General features: G+C 38.9%; 1 protein-coding gene across 2 annotated transcripts in view; it reads left to right on the plus strand.

The window, feature by feature from the left end:
* Nucleotides 1–18322, plus strand: part of NUP155 (nucleoporin 155) — an 82669-nt gene that overhangs the window by 1863 nt on the left and 62484 nt on the right. For both annotated transcript variants that reach the window (XM_008062365.2, XM_021714642.1), the window contains exons 2-11: nt 2230–2367; nt 2640–2736; nt 7535–7605; nt 8753–8845; nt 9417–9583; nt 10633–10738; nt 11620–11693; nt 12157–12248; nt 15529–15626; nt 16124–16276. In XM_008062365.2, coding sequence (XP_008060556.1) covers nt 2230–2367; nt 2640–2736; nt 7535–7605; nt 8753–8845; nt 9417–9583; nt 10633–10738; nt 11620–11693; nt 12157–12248; nt 15529–15626; nt 16124–16276 — 1089 coding nt within the window. The remainder of the gene's footprint in view (nt 1–2229; nt 2368–2639; nt 2737–7534; nt 7606–8752; nt 8846–9416; nt 9584–10632; nt 10739–11619; nt 11694–12156; nt 12249–15528; nt 15627–16123; nt 16277–18322) is intronic.

The following is an 18322-nucleotide window of genomic DNA, read 5'->3' on the forward strand; positions in this document are numbered from 1 at the left end:
TGAAAACATCTAGGCTCAAGAATGTGCAGGATACACTTTAAAACGGTTAAGCTGGTAAAATTCATGTTACACATATTTTACTACAATTGGAAAATTATCATTATTATTATTATTATTTGGAGGTATGGTCTTGCTCTGTTGCCCAGGCTGAAGTGCAGTAGCAAAATCATAACTCACTGCAGTCTCAAACTCCTGGACTCAAGAGATCCTCTCTTCTCAGCATCCAGAGTAGCTGGGAGTACAGGTGCACACCACTGTGCCTGGCTCATATTTTTGAGTTTTTCGTAGAGATGGAGCGTTGCTATGTTTCCCAGGCTGGTCTCAAACTTTTGGCCTCCAGTGAACCTCCTGCCTCCGCCTCCCAAATTGCTGGAATTACAGGTATGAGCCACTGTGCTCAAGCTGAAAAAAATTTTTTTGATGCTGTTAGGCATGGAATCAGTATAGCAACACCAGCTTAGTGACTCTGACAGATACACTGATACATGCATATAGAAAGAATGAAAATATTAAACTAAAGAATAAATGAATGGTAAGACGTTTAAAAGACATGGGCCAGGTGCTGTGGCTCAAGCCTGTAATCCCAGCTCTTTGGGAGGGCGAGGTGAGGAGATTGTCTGAGCCCATGGGTTCAAGACCAGTTCAGGCAACTTGGTGAGCTCTCATCTCTACAATAAATTAAATTTCAAAAAAATTAAATGACACACATAGCACATCAGGACACATTTTAGCATAATACTTCAACATAAGGAATAGAATACATTTTTATTTATTTATTTATTTATTTTTGAGTTGGAGTCTTACTCTGTCGCCCAGACTGGAGTGCAGTGACCGCTCCCGTCACTGCAGCCTCGACCTGCTGGGCTCTGGCGATCCTTCCACCTCAGCCTTCCAAGTAGCTGGAACTACAGGCACACGCTACCACACCCAGCTAATTTTTGATTTATTGTATAGATGAGGTCTCGTCAAGTTGCCCAGGCGGGTCTCAAACCCATGGGCTCAGGCAATCCACTCACCTCAGCCTCCCAAAGGCACAGGATTACAGACTGAGCCACCAAGCCCGGCTCATATTTTGTAACTTAATGGGATGTCTAGATTTGCTTTAAAAAGAATCCATTGGAGAATGAGTGGACAGTGATATAAATGAAACATAATTGGGCATATTATTGGTAATTGTTTAAGCTGGGTAATCTGTACAAAGGTATAAATTGTATTTTTTCCTCTACTTGTATGTATTTTTTAAAATTCCATAATGCATTCCAAAACTGTTTTATATGTCACTTTTTCTTAACATCTTTGTACTCTAGAGAGTCTGGAAAGGCACCTAGATTAATTAGGCCATTAGTCATGTCTAATATACACTTTGTTCAGGATCAAGGACAGGCTGAGTGGACCAGCCCACTTCTTTCCTTAGTGAACAGAGTCTTAGAGCTAGAGAAAGGTTGCCCAATGAGGGCACTTTATATAGCAGTTTGTGGTTTTTCTCCCCAATAAGATATTGCTTGTGTGATATTATTTGTATTTGTCTTATTGGTCTGGGGCAGAAATCTAAAGGGAAAAGGCATGGATTATTTAATTTGTAAATGAGAAAGGTAATGAACTGTTTTTCCCCCAATCAGTATTTTATTTGCTTTTATTTATCTATGAACCTCAAAGTGATTTTATGTTTTTACATTTCAGATTAGTAAAGTAGTAGAAAAACACTAAATTAATAAACTAAATGTTTCCTTTCTTATGTCTTTGTGAAAGACAACCTTACCTTCAGGTTCGAAACTGTACCTCACCTTAACAATGGAATGTTCCAGGTCTACTTTGTGTCAGGTCAGAACTACACTATTCTCTTTGCACCTTGAAAACTGCACACACCGGGTGCAGTGGCTCACGTCTATAATCCCAACACTTTGGGAGGCTGAGGCGATGGAATTGCCTGAGCCTGTTCGATAACAGCCTGGGCAACTTGACGAGACCTCATCACTACAATAAATAAAAAATATAGTTGGGCATGGTGGTGCCTGTAGTTCCAGCTACTTGGAAGGCTGAGGCAGAAGAATCTCCATGAGTGGACCACTGCATTCCAGCCTGGGCGACAAAGTGAGACACCGACTCAAAAAATAAAATAAAATAAATATAAAAATATAAAAATAAAATAAAATAAAACCAGACACAATTATGCCCAGTTGATGAGCAGTACATTATTATTGTAAATAAATGCTTCATTTTATTTTGTAGATAATCCCACTGTTTCTGGCATGTCAGATATGGATTATCCTCTACAAGGACCGGGTTTGCTGTCTGTACCCAACCTTCCAGAGATCAGTTCCATCCGAAGAGTTCCTCTCCCACCTGAACTTGTTGAACAGTTTGGGCGTATCCTATTACTTTGTACTTGACTATTTGAAAGATGTTAAAATTGATACTTTATTATTACAATTCTTGTTTTATGCTTAGACTATTTGTATATGAGTTCATTTAAGGGTTTTATTTAATTTATGTTTAAGTACATTGGTACTTTGCTCTTTTTATTAATGAGTAGACAGATTGTGATTTTTTAAATCATAAATTTTGTGTCAAAAGCTATTGAAATGCATTTAAGAAAAACGAAATTGAACTCTTTCTACCTTACATCTTCACTACCTCAGATATGCAGTGTAACTGCATGATGGGTGTGTTCCCTGCTATCAGCAGAGCTTGGCTCACAATTGACAGTGACATATTCATGTGGAACTATGAGGATGGGTATGCTTTTAAGGCTGGTTCACTTTAGTGGGTTAGAATTTGCATAATCTTTATTGCAGCTAGTGTTCTACTCATTAGAAGCTGCTTGGTTTGTCTTTCATTCATCTGACATTTGGGTCACTGCTTCTCAATTTGCACCAATCATCTATGGGCATTAAAATATGAGTTCTGTCAACCCCTTCGGGTTCCCTCCCACTGTGGGAGCTTTTCTGTCCTCTCAATAAATCCTGCTTTCTAAAAAAAAAAACCACACACGTATACATATATACACATAGACATGTGGGTTCTAAGGCTGGGTGCAGTAGCTCAAGCCCATAATCTCAGCACTTTGGGAGGCTGAGGCCAGCGGAAACCAGGGATTCAAGATCAGCCTGGGCAACTTGGCGAAGCCTCATCTCTACAGTAAATCAAAAAATTAGCTGGGTGTGGTAGCGCACACCTGTAGTTTTAGCAATACTTGGAAGGCTGAGGTGGAAGGATCACCTGAGTCAAGCTGGTCGACGCTGGGGTGACTGTGAGTGTGCCACTGCACTCTAACCTGGGTTATAGAGTAAGACTCCAAGCCAGAAAAAAAATGGATTCTGTTTTACTAGTTCTGAGTGAGGCCCAAGAGTCAATATTTTGTAAGAAGGAGTACACATGCATTAAAAAACACTGTGTCATCAAATCAGAATTGAAACTAAATGACAACTTGTAGATGAAACCTTTTTTTTTTGAGTTGGAGTCTCACTCTGTAACCCAGGTTGGAGTGCAGTGGCACACTCACGGCCACTGTAGTCTCGACCCCCTGGGCTCAGGTGATCCTTCCACCTTAGCCTTCCAGGTAGCTGGAACTACAGGCATGTGCCACCACGCCTGGCTAATTTTTTAAAATTTATTGTAGAGATGAGGTCTTGCCAAGTTGCGCGGGCTGGTCTCAAACCCCTAGGCTCAGGCAATCCTCTCACCTCAACATCCCAAAGTGCTGGGATTATAGGCATGAGCCACCGAGCCCAGCGCCCCCTTTTTTAGGAGAAGTCTTTCATAGCTATTTCTATTGTTAAAATGTTATACTTATAGTAGTGATATGTGGTTGTGATCTTTTTCATGTACCCTGAATGTCCCCCAGTTTTTACATTATCATATGTATTTATTTTTATACTAAAAAGTAGGACCTTTTTGTTTAGGTATGTATTTCTGCAAGAGAACCTAATATAAAATATTACATAACAGAGAAATGGGAAAATAATTCTTTTCTTTTTTTTTTTGAGTTGGAGTCTCACTCTGTCGCCCAGACTGTAGTGCAGTGGCCGCTCCCGGCCACCGCAGCCTCGACCTGCTGGGCTCCGGCGATCCTTCCGCCTCAGCCTTCCAAGTAGCCGGAATTACAGGCATGCGCTACCACGCCCCACTGATTTTTTGATTTATTGTAAAGATGAAGTCTCACTGCCTAGGCGTGGGCTTAGGCAATCCGCTCACCTCAGCCTCCCAAAGGCGCGGGATTACAGGCTGAGCCATCGAGCCCGGCTAGTGACATTTTTTATGTTTCCTTTAACATCTAGCATATTCACACTCTTTTGACAAATATTTATTGATCTTATCATGTATCTGGCACTGTTCTTGTGGTAGGTACAGTAGCGAATGAGACAAATGTGGTTCCTGGAATGAACAGGCCAACCTTACTGTGTGTATTAGTCAGTTTGAACTGTTATGACAGAATACCATAGCTTATAAACAACAGAAATTTATTTCTCACAATTCTGGAGGCTGGAAGTCCGAGATCAAGGACTGGTGAGGACCCACTTACATGTTCATAGATGGCCATCTTTTCACTCTGTCCTTATGTCACAGAAGGGGTGATGAAATTCTTTGGGGCCCCTTTAATCTTTTTTACGTTGGAAGTCTCTGTCGCCCTGGCTGGAATGCAGTGGCATGCTCACAGCCACTGTAGTTTCCACCTGCTGGGCGCAGGTGATCCTTACGCCTTAGACATCCAAAAGCTGGAACCACAGGTGTGCACTACCACACCTGGCTCATTTTTTTTCAAATTTATTGTAGAGACAAGGTCTTGCCAAGTTGTCCCGTCTGGTCTTACCCCTGACTTGGGCAATCCTCTTGCCTCCTCCCAAAGTGCTGGGATAGGCATGAGCCACCATGCCTGGCTCTGGGGCTCCTTTATAAGGGCACTAATCTAATCTCATTCCTTTTGTGTCCACCTTCATAACTTTATCACCTCCTAGAGGCAACAGCTGTACATACTACCACGTTTGGAGTAAGACTTAAACCTGAATTTTGGGAGAACACAAAACATTCGACCTATAGCACTGTGTGTTCAAACTGCAACTTATTTTTTTTTTAATTATTTGAAGAATTTGCTTATTGAAGGAAAAAATCAATGCGCTAGTACTGAGTATAAATCTTCAGTCCAAAATTCAATTCTATAAAAACTTTAGACTTTGTTTCAATTATTCAGTTAGCTTTCTATGACAAATCCTAATTCCATTTGGATGACACAGATGTAATCTTGGTCATTTCATTGTTCCCTAACCCCAGACTTTCTCATTATTGGATCTTAGTTTTAAAAGGCTGTGCCAGTATAAAAGGAACCTATGTAATGCCATGACATAGGAGAATAGGGAATTCCAATCCCCATAAATTGCCACTGAGGTATTTTCTTCTCATGATGACTAGAATTTTTCTTCAAAGTATGGATCATATTTTTTTCATGGTATTATCTTGCTTGGTGTTATCTGAGCTTCGTTTTTTTTTTTTGAGTTGAAGTCTCACTCTGTTGCCCAGACTAGAGTGCAGTGGCCACTCCCGGCCACCGCAGCCTCGACCTACTGGGCTCCGGCAATCCTTCCACCTCAGCCTTCCAAGTAGCTGGAACCACAGGCGTGCGCTACCATGCCCGGCTAATTTTTGATTTTTTTATTGTAGAGATGAGGTCTTACCAAGTTGCCCAGGTGGGTCTCTTTTTTTTTTTTTTGAGTTAGAGTCTCTGTCACCCAGGCTAGAGGGCAGTGGCATGCTCCCGGCCACCACAGCCTCAACCTACTGGGCTCAGGTGATCCTTCCGCCTCCGCCTTCCAAGTAGCTGGAACTATGCCTGGCTAATTTTTTAATGTATTGTAGAGATGAGGTCTTGCCCAGTTGTCCAGATTGGTCTCGAACCCACAGGCTCAGGCGTTTCTCTCATCTCTGCCTCCCAAAATGCTGGGATTGTGGGCATGGACCACCATGCCTGGCCTTCTGAGCTTCTTAAATCTTCGATTTGACATCTTTCATTATTTTTGGTGAAGTTTTTAGTCATTATCTTTAAGTATTTGTTCTGCCCTATTCTGTCTCTTCTGAGATTTCTGTTATAATGTTACACTGTTCATTGTTATCTAATTGATTTTGAATGCTGTTTTGTTTTTGTTTTTCTACTCTTTTTTTCTTAGTTTCAGTTTGAACACTTTCTATTGGTCAAATCTACTGATGAGTCCTTTCAAGATATTCTTGTGGATTTGTTTGTTTGTTTGTTTGTTTGTTTTAAGAGACAGGGTCTTGCTCTGTTGTCAGGCTGGAATATGCAGTGTGATCATAGGTCCCTGCAACCTCAAACTCCTGTGCTCAAGCAGTCCTTGAGCATGCCACCACATCCAACTAATTTTTTTTTTTTTTTTTTTGAGTCAGTCTCACTCTGTCGCCCATGCTGGAGTGCAGTGGCATGCTCACAGTCACTGTATCCTCGACCTGCCGAGTTCAGGTGATCCTTATGCCTCAGCCTTCTAAGTAGCTGGAACTGTACTACAGGCACGTGCCACCATGTTGGGCTCCAGCTAATTTTTTAAAAAATTGTTTTGTAGAGACAGGGTATCACTATGTTGCCCAGGTCTCAAACTCCTAGCCTCAAGTGATCTTCCTGCCTTGGCCACCCAGAGCACTGGGATCACAGGCATGAGCCACTGTGTCCACCCTGTTCTTTTTATTTCTAACATTTTCACTAGCTTCTTTCTTATAATTTTTATCTCTCTGCTGGAATTCTTTACTTAGTTATGCATTTTATCCATTAACAATTGATCATAGTTATTTTAAATTCCTTCTCTGATAGTTTGGATTCATAGCTAAGTCTGATTCTTTTGATTAGTTTGTTTCTTGATGGGGGGGTGTTCTTGCTTTTTTGTATCTCATAATTTTTTATTGAAAAAATAAAGCCAGACATTGTGTGTAGGATATAGTATATGCTGTAGTAAGTAGCATTTATTCTTAGAAATGGGCATATCTTTTTTTCTTGCAAAGGTATAACAGGTCAGTCTTTTTTGTAGGGGGAGTTGACTTTTTCCTTGTCAGGAGTTAGACTGAGTTTATGTTTTGTTATTGCAGTAGTTGCCCTCCAAGTATTGCAGGTTTCAAATGCCTTTATTACCTTGTGGTTAGGGTACACATTGGGTTCCTGGAGATTTTTTCCTCAGTGTTCCTGTTTTACCCTAAGCCTTAGTCTTTACTTGTGATCCCATCCTTCTGAGGATCTTTTCTCCACACTCATGTTCTTGTCCCAGCAATAGACTGATGTTACTTGATGCTTGCAACCCAGTTAAGGAATGTGTGGAACAGAGCAGCATTCCTTATCTTTGTATTTCCCTATCTTTTGGTTCATACTAGCCTTAGGCAGGCCTATGTCCCTGGGTCTTGGGACTAAAACAGTTTTGTTTGCTGGTTTATTTTTTCATTATATTCCTTATCAACATTTATTTAACTAATAAAAAGTATCGTAAGATAAGACTTTGTCTTCATTATATGTATAACTTGTTTCTTTTCCTTCGTTTATTGACAGTGGAGACCTTGCCTATTTTGATGGACTTAGCGAGACTATTCTTGCTGTGGGACTTGTGAAACCAAAAACTGGTAAGAAATAAGAATAAGGCTGGGTGCAGTGACCCACACCTATAATCTAAGCACTTTGGATGACTAAGGTGGGAGGATCGCTTGAATCCAGGAGATTGAGACCAACTGAGCAACATAGCAAGGTCTCATCTCTACAAAAAATTAGCCAAGAGTGGTGGCACACACTTGTACTCCCAGCTACTCGGAGACTGAAATAGAAGGATTGCCGGGCTCAGTGGCTCAGCCTGTAATCCCACGCCTTTGGGAGGCTGAGGTGAGTGGATTGCCTGAGCCTATGGGTTTGAGACCCGCCTGGGCAGGCGAGACCTCATCTCTACAATAAAATTTTAAAAATTAGCCGGGCGTGGTAGCGCGTGCCTTTAATTCCGGCTACCTGGAAGGCTGAGGCAGAAGGATCGCCGGAGCCCAGCAGTTGAGGCTGTGGTGGCCGGGAGTGGCCACTGCACTCCAGTCTGGGCGACAGAGTGCGACTCAACTCAAAAAAAAAAAAAAAAGAAATAGAAGGATTGCATGAGCCCAGCAGGTTGAGACTGTGGTGAGACATGCTCATGCCACTGCACTTCAACCTGGGCTACAGAGTGAGATCCCTACTTTTTTGTCTCTATGAGTTTATCTCTATTTCCTTGTATAAATAGAATATTATAGTATTGTATTTGTCATATTTTGTCTGAGTCATTTCATTTAGCGTTTGTCCTCAAAGTTTACCCATGTTTTAGTGTGTGTCAGAATTTCCTTCTTTTTTAAGGCTCAATAACCTTCCCTTGTATGGATATACCACATTTATTTGTCGATCTCTTGATGGAAACTTGGATTGCTTTCACCTTTTCACTATCATGAATAATGCTGTTGTGATCATGGATATACACATTCAAGTCTCTATATTTTAATAAACCTAAACTATTTTGTAATATAACCCTGCTTTTAAATAACATTAAGTACTAAAGTGATTGTTTTCTAAGGTGGTTTTTTCCTCTTGCTATTTACATAAATAATTTTAGCATCAGAATTTAGTGAACTGGATTCAGACTTTTCATATACTATGTAATCAGTAACACATTTTAATAGTAGTAAAACCACATTCTGTTTATGCTTAGATGCTTGATGTTTTTCTGAAAATAATGCCTACCCTGTGTCTACTTTACCCTAGGCATCTTTCAACCTCACGTGCGACACCTCCTGGTTTTGGCAACCCCTGTAGATATAGTAATTCTTGGACTTAGCTATGCTAATTTGCAAACAGGTATGGCAATCTACGTTATATTTTTTTAAGGCAATAATATATTGGTCAGTTAATATTATAGTTACAAACTAATATGGGTGAAATATTGAATTACAGTGATGCAAATTATTGACTTTTTTTTTTTTAATTTTCAAATTGTGGCATACAGTTCAGGGTTGGTTATACAAATATGCATCATGCAGGTACCCCTGTTGATGAGGTGTGCCTCCCCCAGTCAGATTTCAACTACTGTCATTCCCACCAAATTATTGATTACTATTACCAAGTCCTTAGGCTCTTTTCCAAAACTTAATAATTTGGATTAGTTTTTTGTTTGATGTTTTACTACATTTCTCACTTCCCCTACCACTCCCCCCCTTTCCTCCCTTGTTCTATTTAATTTGAGTTATCAAATAGTTTGTACCAGACTTTTTATAGAAATTTAAAAATGTATGTTATGGGAGCTTTTGACTGTGTCAGTGGTCAACAAAAATACAGTAAGAATAGCAGTTCTGAAGATAATGCAGATTGTTTTAAACTGTAAAAAACCTAATAAACTGACGTATGTCTTCTTTCTTTAAAAAAAAAATAGGTTCTGGAATTCTTAACGACAGTATGTCTGGTGGAATGCAGCTACTTCCTGATCCTTTATATTCACTTCCCACTGATAATACTTACCTTTTAACAATAACTTCTACTGATAATGGCAGAATTTTCTTAGCTGGAAAGGATGGCTGTTTATATGAAGTAGCCTACCAAGTAAGTCTGACATTTATAAACATTTTTTTCCTCTTTCTTGGTGGAGTAAAGAAATATAGTTTTTTATTATTTAATAATTGTATAAGGACATTAATATATTATTATGGAAAGTAGTAAGCATACAATTGAAGCTATAATCCTCTATGACTACACCTTGCCTACAATACTCAGTTCTGTCCTTAGAGTAAAAGCCATTATCAGTTCTACTTTTTTTTCTGCACTGTGCAATCTGCTTCAGTGCCAGCAGCCTAGGGGAATAGAGGCCAGGCAGTGGTTTGAAGACACGGTTTGCTCTGGCATGGGGTACTATGAGAGGCCCAGGGAGACAGGGCTGTCTTAAATACAGACCCATGCACATCATCAATTCTACATAATGTCCTTTAGAACATGATACGTATGTTATTATTTGTGTGTATATTCTTATACGTGTTTATTTGTGTGTATGTGTATACACATATGTAAATACATAGTGCACTTTTGAAAATATATGTTTTTGCTTGGAATACTGATTGTTTTATTTCACAATTGACTTTTCACTTACCAATATGTCTTGAAAGTCTTTCTGGCCGGGCGCCGTGGCTCATGCCTATAATTCCAGCACTTTGGGAGGCCAAGGTGAGAGGATTGCCTGAGCTTACGGGTTCGAGACCAGCCTGGGCAACTTGGTGAGACCTCATCTCTACATAAATAAAAAAATTAGCCTGGTACAGTGGCGCACACCTGTAGTTACAACTACTTGGAGGGCAGAGGTGGAAGGATCACCTGAGCCCAGCAGGTTGAGACTGTGGTGACCATGAGTGTGCCACTGCACTCCAGCATGGGTGACAATTCAAAAAAGAAAAAGTCTTTCCTTATCAGAATTTTGGCTGATATTTTAAATTATGGACTAAACTCAGTAGTTAATTTTGAATGGTATGTCTTGTTTTATCTGTAATTGATACTTCATGAAGATTTGAAGATTTTTGTAAATATGGGTATATAGTAGTAATACAAAGGAGTTACATACCTTTATGAGTCTTTTTTTCTGTTTTTCTATATTTTTCTTTAAGGCAGAAGCAGGTTGGTTTAGCCAGAGATGTAGGAAAATAAACCACTCAAAGAGTGCACTTTCTTTCCTTGTTCCTTCCTTGCTACAATTCACATTCTCAGAAGATGGTAAGTAGAAAACAATACATTTAAGAAATCAAACACATTTTTAACACATCGTTGCCTCAAAATTTTCTTCAGAAATTCTCAATCTTAAATGGTTGGTCACATAAAGTAGCATTTGTTATATGTTCATAAAGTCTTTTACAGGGGGAGGGATTATAAAACAAAGTGCAAGTTTTATTCTAAAGTTATATTTTCTGTAAATATAGGATCAGGGAACTTGTGTTCAAAGCAGGTCTGCATACTTATACCATGAAGTGTATGTGAGAGAGATAGACATTCATATATACTTGTTTTTCCTGGTCTTGAACAAATTTCCGGTATAAAAAGGATATATCTGAGTGTTTAGTGAATTGAAAGATTTAGACAGGTGAAGTAATTTTAAAGTTATATGGTGAAATAAATACACGTAAATACTAACATCTGAATTTTTAATTATCTATGTAATGAATTATTAAACTAAATTGGAAGTTTCGATTATAATTATTGTGTGCTTCTAGCATATAGTAAATATTCACTAGATATTATTATTGCTTTATTTTTTCTTTGTTTTCAGGTTTTTTTCTTTGAGCATTAAATATTTTTGAATGAAGAAATCTAGAGCTTGTTTTGGTTTTGCATAAAATTCATTTAAGGACAGATAACTTATTTAGGGTGCTCTTAACCCAGTCATAGCATTTAACATCGGTTTTTTTGTGTTGCCTGACCTAAATGCTTCCTGATCTGGTCTTTATACACATTTCTAGAGTTTAACTACAGGGCAAGGGAGAGGAAAGCCCCCCAGTGCAAAGTTCTAATTCAGTAATTTGTTGTAATTGGCTACTGTGTTCACTTTGTTAATCCTTGGGTGTTTTGTTTTGTTTTTCTTTTTTTGGTCTTACTTTTAGATCCTATTGTTCAAATTGCAATTGATAATTCTAGGAATATTTTATATACACGATCTGAGAAGGGAGTAATACAGGTAAGTATTAATATTATGCTACGTTTAAGGGTAGAAAAACATGTCCTGTTTTTTTGTTTCGTTTATAGAGATGAGGTCTCGCTATGTTGGCCAGGCTGGTCTTGAACTCCTGGCCTCAAGTGATTCTTCTGCCTTGGCCTTCCAAAGTGCTGGGATTACAGACATGAGCCACTGTGCCCAGCCAACATTCTTGTTTTTAAGGAAGAAGAGTCGGTCCCTTTTAAACTTTTCCTGTGAACTGTGTGCTTTAAAAAAAAATAAAATCCCAACCCACAGCTTAGGGCCCCTTTTTATGATATTTCAGACAGCTGAATGTTTTCATACCTATATTAAGTAACAAAAATTAAGTATTATGTATTAAGTACTAAATTGTATATTAAGATGCCTGAATAGGAAAAGTCTATTTATTAATGTGTGTACAGTATATAATCGTTTTTAAGTGAGAATGATTTTCTACTCACAGGTTTATGATTTGGGCCATGATGGACAAGGAATGAGCAGAGTTGCCTCAGTTTCACAGAATGCTATTGTCTCTGCTGCTGGTAACATTGCTAGGTAATATGTAATTTATTGTCAGCCATTTCATTCGTTGTTGTAATTATACTATTTATATGCATAAAATTACATTATTCTTTCAAAATGTCTCTAAAAGATAAGGAATGTTGAAGAGATGGTGCTCTATGTTTTGAAGCACAGTTTTGAAGCACAGTTGCTGGAGACACTTTTGGGTTTTTTGAGTCAGAGTCCCACTGTGTTGCCCAGGCTGGAGTACAGTGGCATGCTCATGGTCACTACAGCCTCTACCTGCTGGTCTCAGGTGATCCTTCCACTTCAGTCTACCTACCAAGTGGCTGGAACTACAGGCTACCACACCCAGCTAATTTTTATTTACTATAGAGATCATGTCTCGCCATGTTGCCCAGGCTGGTCTCAAACTTCTGCCCAGACAATCCTCGCCTCTGCCTCCCAAAGTTCTGGGATTACAGTCACTGTGCCCGGTGCTTTTGTTTTCTTATATTTGATGATTTGAAACATAGGCAGATTTTTTTTTTAGTATAAAGTATGACTTGTGTTTTTCCTTAGAACTTTAAGCTTTGTATAATTTTTTAACAAGCGTTATAAGTGTCATGACTCAGAAGTTATGCTGCATGTCTCAAAGTTCTCCCTCGTATAAGTATTCACCCTCTTAACAGGACTACATGATTCAAGTTTAGTTGGTCTGATTATTGACAAAACTGCCAAATACAGAATTTCACAAATGTAATATTCTCATTTATTCGTAAGGAAACTGGAACTAAGGGATGTTATGATTAATTTGAGGCCGAACTCCTAAATAAAGTGCCGGAACCCAACTCAGAAGCCAAATCTTGGGACACTCTGCACTGCTATTTGCATATATCCCAACTACCTTGGTCAGCTGCATACATTCTCTTCAATGAAGTCCTCAACTGAAAGCCTCATATTTTCAACTTTTGTTGTTTATGTGCCTAGATGTTTAATACAATCAGATATCACAGTGAAAAATTAAGATTCTTTAATTTTGCTCTTCAGTGACAAAAAAAGTCTGAAGACAGACAACTGAAAACAGGATTCCTGATTTTCTCCCCCAATTTTCCTTTGGAAATTTTTCAAATCCACAGAAAAATTTAAAGAACAGTATTAAAAGTGATATATCCTTGGCCAGGCATAGTGGCTCAAGCCTGTAATCCCAGCACGGGGAGGCCGAGGCAAGAGGATTGCCTGAGCCCATGGATTTGAGACCAGCCTGGGCAACATGGTGAGAACTTGTCTCTACAATATATCCAAAAAAAAAAAAAATTATCCAGACGTGGTAGTGCCCACATGTGTTCCCAGCTACTTGGATGTCTGAGGCAGAACGATTGCCTGCAGGTTGATGCTGGGGTGGCAGTGAGCATGTACTCCAGCCTAGGCAACGGAGTGAGACTCCTACTCAAAAAAAAATGATATATTCTTTATTTAGATTCACTAGTTGTTAACATTTTGTCTCATTTGTTCACTGTCTTATGAGCCATTTAAAAGTAGGGTGAAGAGATCATGACTTTCTTAAATTCTTCAGCTTCCATCTCTTAGGTTTCTTACATAACCATAATATGATTATCACACCTAAGAAAATTAGCAGTAATTTTGTGATGTTATCTGCTAATTACATAGTTCATATTAAAATTGCCCAATGGTCCCAAAAATCTTTTTATTTATTTATTTTTTTTTTTGAGTCGGAGTCTCACTCATTCGCCCAGGCTGGAGTGCAGTGGCATGCTCATGGCTACTGCAGCCTCAACCTGCTGGGCTCAGGCGATCCTTCTACCTAGGCCTTCCAAGTATCTGGGACTACAGTCACATACCACCATGCCTAGCTAATTTTTCAATTTATTGTATAGATGAGTGAGGTCTTGCCAGGTTGCCCAGGCTGGTCTTGAACTCATGAGCTCGGACAGTCCTCACCTTGGCCTCCCAAAGTGCTTGCCACCTTGTCATAGGCATTTGGGAGGGAGAAGCAGGAGAGTAATTTATAGAATATCCCAATTTCTGGATTTGTCATTCTCTTTATAATTCACTGCACCTGGTCCCCAGAAATCTTTTATAGCTGTTTTTCTTTCCATTTTTCTCCAGTTACTATCAGAGCTTATGAACTGCATTGGTTATTAGTCTCTTTAATATAGAACAATCCCCTTGCCACCTTGTCATAGGCATTTGGGAGGGAGAAGCAGGAGAGTAATTTATAGAATATCCCAATTTCTGGATTTGTCATTTTCTTTATAATTCAGTTCTCATAGTTTTTTTAGCTAGTATTACATAGGTGAAGTGATTTCTTACTTCATTACATCAGGAGGCACATAACCTCGGTTTTCCCACTGTTGAGCACTTGGTTAGGGTGTTCACCAAATATCTACATAATAAAGGCCCATTTTCCCCCTTTTAAATTAGTATTAATATTTTCAATGATCCATTGATGTTCTGAGAGCACTTTGCTCCCCACCAACCATTCACTCAATGGTTTTAGCCTTTTTAATGATCTTTGTTTGAAAATAGGATTTCTCTGAACAATTTTTTTTTTTGAGTTGGAGTCTCACTCTGTCGCCCAGACTAGAGTGCAGTGGCCGCTCCCGGCCACCGCAGCCTCGACCTGCTGGGCTCCAGCGATCCTTCTGCCTCAGGCTTCCAAGTAGCTGGAACTACAGGCGCATGCTACCATGCCTGGCTAATTTTTGACTTATTGTAGAGATGAGGTATCGCCAAGTTGCCCAGGGGGTGTCTTGAACCCGCGGGCTCTGGCAATCCACTCGCCTCAGCCTCCCAAGGCGCGGGATTACAGAGCCACTGAGCCCGGCTACTCTGAACAATTTTAGTGTAAACAATACACATGCTAGAGATTTTGCCAGTTTTTACTGATATTGCATTACTTTCCTAAGAAGTTAATCTTGGCCTGGCTCGGTGGCTCATCCTGTAATCCCAGCACTTTGTGAGGCCAAGGCGAGTGGATTGTCTGAACCCTCAGGTTCAAGACAAGCCCCGGTAACTTGGAGAGATCTCATCTCTACAATAAATCAAAAATTAGCTGGGTGTGGTAGCACGCGCCTATAGTTCCAACTAGTTGGGAGACTGAGGCGGAAGGATCACTAGAGGCCAGCAGGTGGACACTAGGGTGGCCATGAGTGTACCACTGCACTCCAGCCTGGGTGACAGAGTGAGACTTCAACTCAAAAAAAAAAAAAAAAAAAAAGAAAGAAGTTAGTCTTAAATTATTTTAGCATAGACATGTAAAAAGGCTAATGGAAAACATTCCTTATACTTTAGTTTTTCTTCTTTCTTTTAGGACCATTGATCGTTCTGTTTTTAAGCCAATTGTTCAAATAGCAGTGATTGAAAATTCCGAATCACTGGACTGTCAGTTATTGGCTGTCACACATGCAGGTATTTTTTTTTTATTTTTATATTTTCTGTTGCTGTTACAACTTTTGGTAATCCTCAAATTTGGAAATTTATAATTAGAAATATGTTTTTACTATACATCAGTTATCAAACCATATTAATCATGTATAAAATTAAGCATTTCGAAAATTTGAAGATTCCTCCAATTCTGGCTCCTTCTTCCATAAATATAAAACCAGAGCTGAGAGATACAGTGGCTTACATTTGGTGACAGAGCCTGAATTGGAACACAGGCTTCCTTAACTTATTGTTGCAAATTCTTTTTGCTGAACTGTGTTGATTCGCCTTTCAATTCCAAGTGACATGTTCTTAAGAAATCTATTTCAGCTGGTACTTCAGATGGTAGTTTAGGATCGATCTGGAAAGTGATACATGATTTTAACAGAGTTCTGTGTTTCTGTGTGGAAGTGCTTTCATTACACATGTACTTCGGATCCTTTATTTTCTGTTACTGATCCATAAATTTACCCCATTATCAGGTGTGAGGTTATATTTCAGCACTTGTCCATTCAGACAACCATTTGCACAGCCTAATACACTGACACTGGTTCACGTCCGCTTACCTCCTGGATTCTCAGCATCTTCAACAGTGGAAAAGCCTTCAAAAGTACATAAAGCTCTTTATAGTAAAGGTAAGTTCTCAAATACTGTCACTTCTAAGATTGGATTATTTTGAGCATTTTCGCTTGGTGTGCATATAAAAACTACAGTGATTTTTAGTTTTTATTTAATTTTAGCATGTTATTAGCTTTGTATATGAACTCACTAGTCAAAATCAATGTTATATACTGTATAATAGACCCTCTGATCTCTCTTAGAATAGTTAAGAAAACTCAAATGACTTTTCTGATACCATGCTTACTGTGCCACTGTCTTTTTGGATGGAGAGGTTTTAATGTAACAATAGAAAACCTTGATGACAAACTCTCTAGAGTTCTTAATTAAGTTAAAAAAATTAAACTCTAGTTAAACACCAAACATGGAAAATTTGTACATGTTTTTACCCCTTTTGGGAAAGCATGTTTAAACCAGTTTTTTTTTTTTTTTTGAGTTGGAGTCTCACTCTGTCACCCAGATTGGAGTGCAATGGCCACTCCCGGCCACCGCAGCCTCGACCTGCTGGGCTCTGGCGATCCTTCTGCCTCAGCCTTCCAAGTAGCTGGAATTACAGGCGCGTGCTACCACACCCAGCTAATTTTTGATTTATTATAGCGATGAGGTCTCGTCAAGTTGCCCAGGCAGGTCGCGAACCCGTGGGCTCAGGCAATCCACTCACCTCAGCCTCCCAGAGTGCTGGGATTACAGGCTGAGCCACCAAGCCTGGCCCAGTTTTTATTTTCTAATTATTTTAAAGTCTTTTCTATGCTTATTTTACTATCTCTTCCAGCTTTTTTTTTTTGTTTTTATTTTTTAATTCTAGCCAACTTAGTCTAATATCATGTATCTTGCAATATTTTACTCTTCTACATCCAAACAAAATTTGCCTTTACAGATAGAATTTTTTTAAATGCACGTTATTATGCCCTTTCACAACATTTTAAAATAATAACTTTTTTAAGATACAATTTACATACTGAAAAGTTCATCCTTTTACAATGTAGAGTTTAGGCTGGATGTGGTAACTCATGCCTGTAATTCCAACCCTTTGGGAGACTGAAGTGGGAGGATCACTTGAGGCCAGGAGTTTGAGACCAGTCTGGGCAGCAAAGCATCACCCTCCCCCCTTTTAAAAATTTATTATTTATTATTATTTTTTAAAATAGAGATGAGATTTCTGTTGCCCAGGCTGGTCTCAAACTCCTGGCCTTAAGCATTCCCCCTCATTGGCCTCTCAAAGTGTTGGGATTATAGACATGAGCCACCATGTCCAGCAGCAAGGCCCCCTTTCTACTTAAAAATAAAAAATTAGCAAGGTGTGATTGCACATACCTGTGGTCCTAGCTACTCGGGAGGCTGAGGCAGGAGGATTACTTGAGTCCAGGAGTTCAAAACTGCAGTAAGCTGTAAGTATACCACTTCATTCCAGCCTAGGCAGCAGAGCAAGTCTCTGTTTCAAAAACAAAGCTAATAATAATAATAATAACAAAGTGTTGTACAGTCTGTGGCTTTTAGTTTATTCGCAGAATTTTACAACTCTCACCATTATCTAATTCAAGAATATTTTGATCACCCGAGAAAGAAACCTCATACCCATTGGCAATTATTTCCTGGGAAATCACTAGTCTACCTTCTTATGACTTTGCCCATTTTGGACATTTCATATAAATGTAATCATATACTATATGATCAACTTGACTTTTATTTAGCATAATGCTTTCAAAGTTCATTTGTCCATGGCTAGCATGTGTTAGTACTTTGTCTTTTCATTGCTTAATAATATTTCAGTGTGTAAAACTACCACGTTTAATTATCCTTTCATCATTTGGTGGACATTCGGGTTGTTTCTGCATTTTGGCTATTAGGAATAATGCTATGCTAGCAATGTGAACATTTGAACACTAGTTTTTGTATAGATACATATTTTTATTTCTTTTAGTTATATATACCTAGAATTGAAATAGTTATATTATGTAGTAAGTATGTTGTAGCCATCTAGACCATTTTACATCCTTTTCTCTGTTATAAGTGTTTCAGTTTTGCCACATTCTTGTCAACAATTGTTTTCTGTCTTTTTATGT

This window comes from Carlito syrichta, unplaced genomic scaffold (assembly GCF_000164805.1).
Source record: "Carlito syrichta isolate Samal-C Ts95f unplaced genomic scaffold, Tarsius_syrichta-2.0.1 Scaffold305689, whole genome shotgun sequence".
NCBI lineage: Eukaryota > Metazoa > Chordata > Mammalia > Primates > Tarsiidae > Carlito > Carlito syrichta.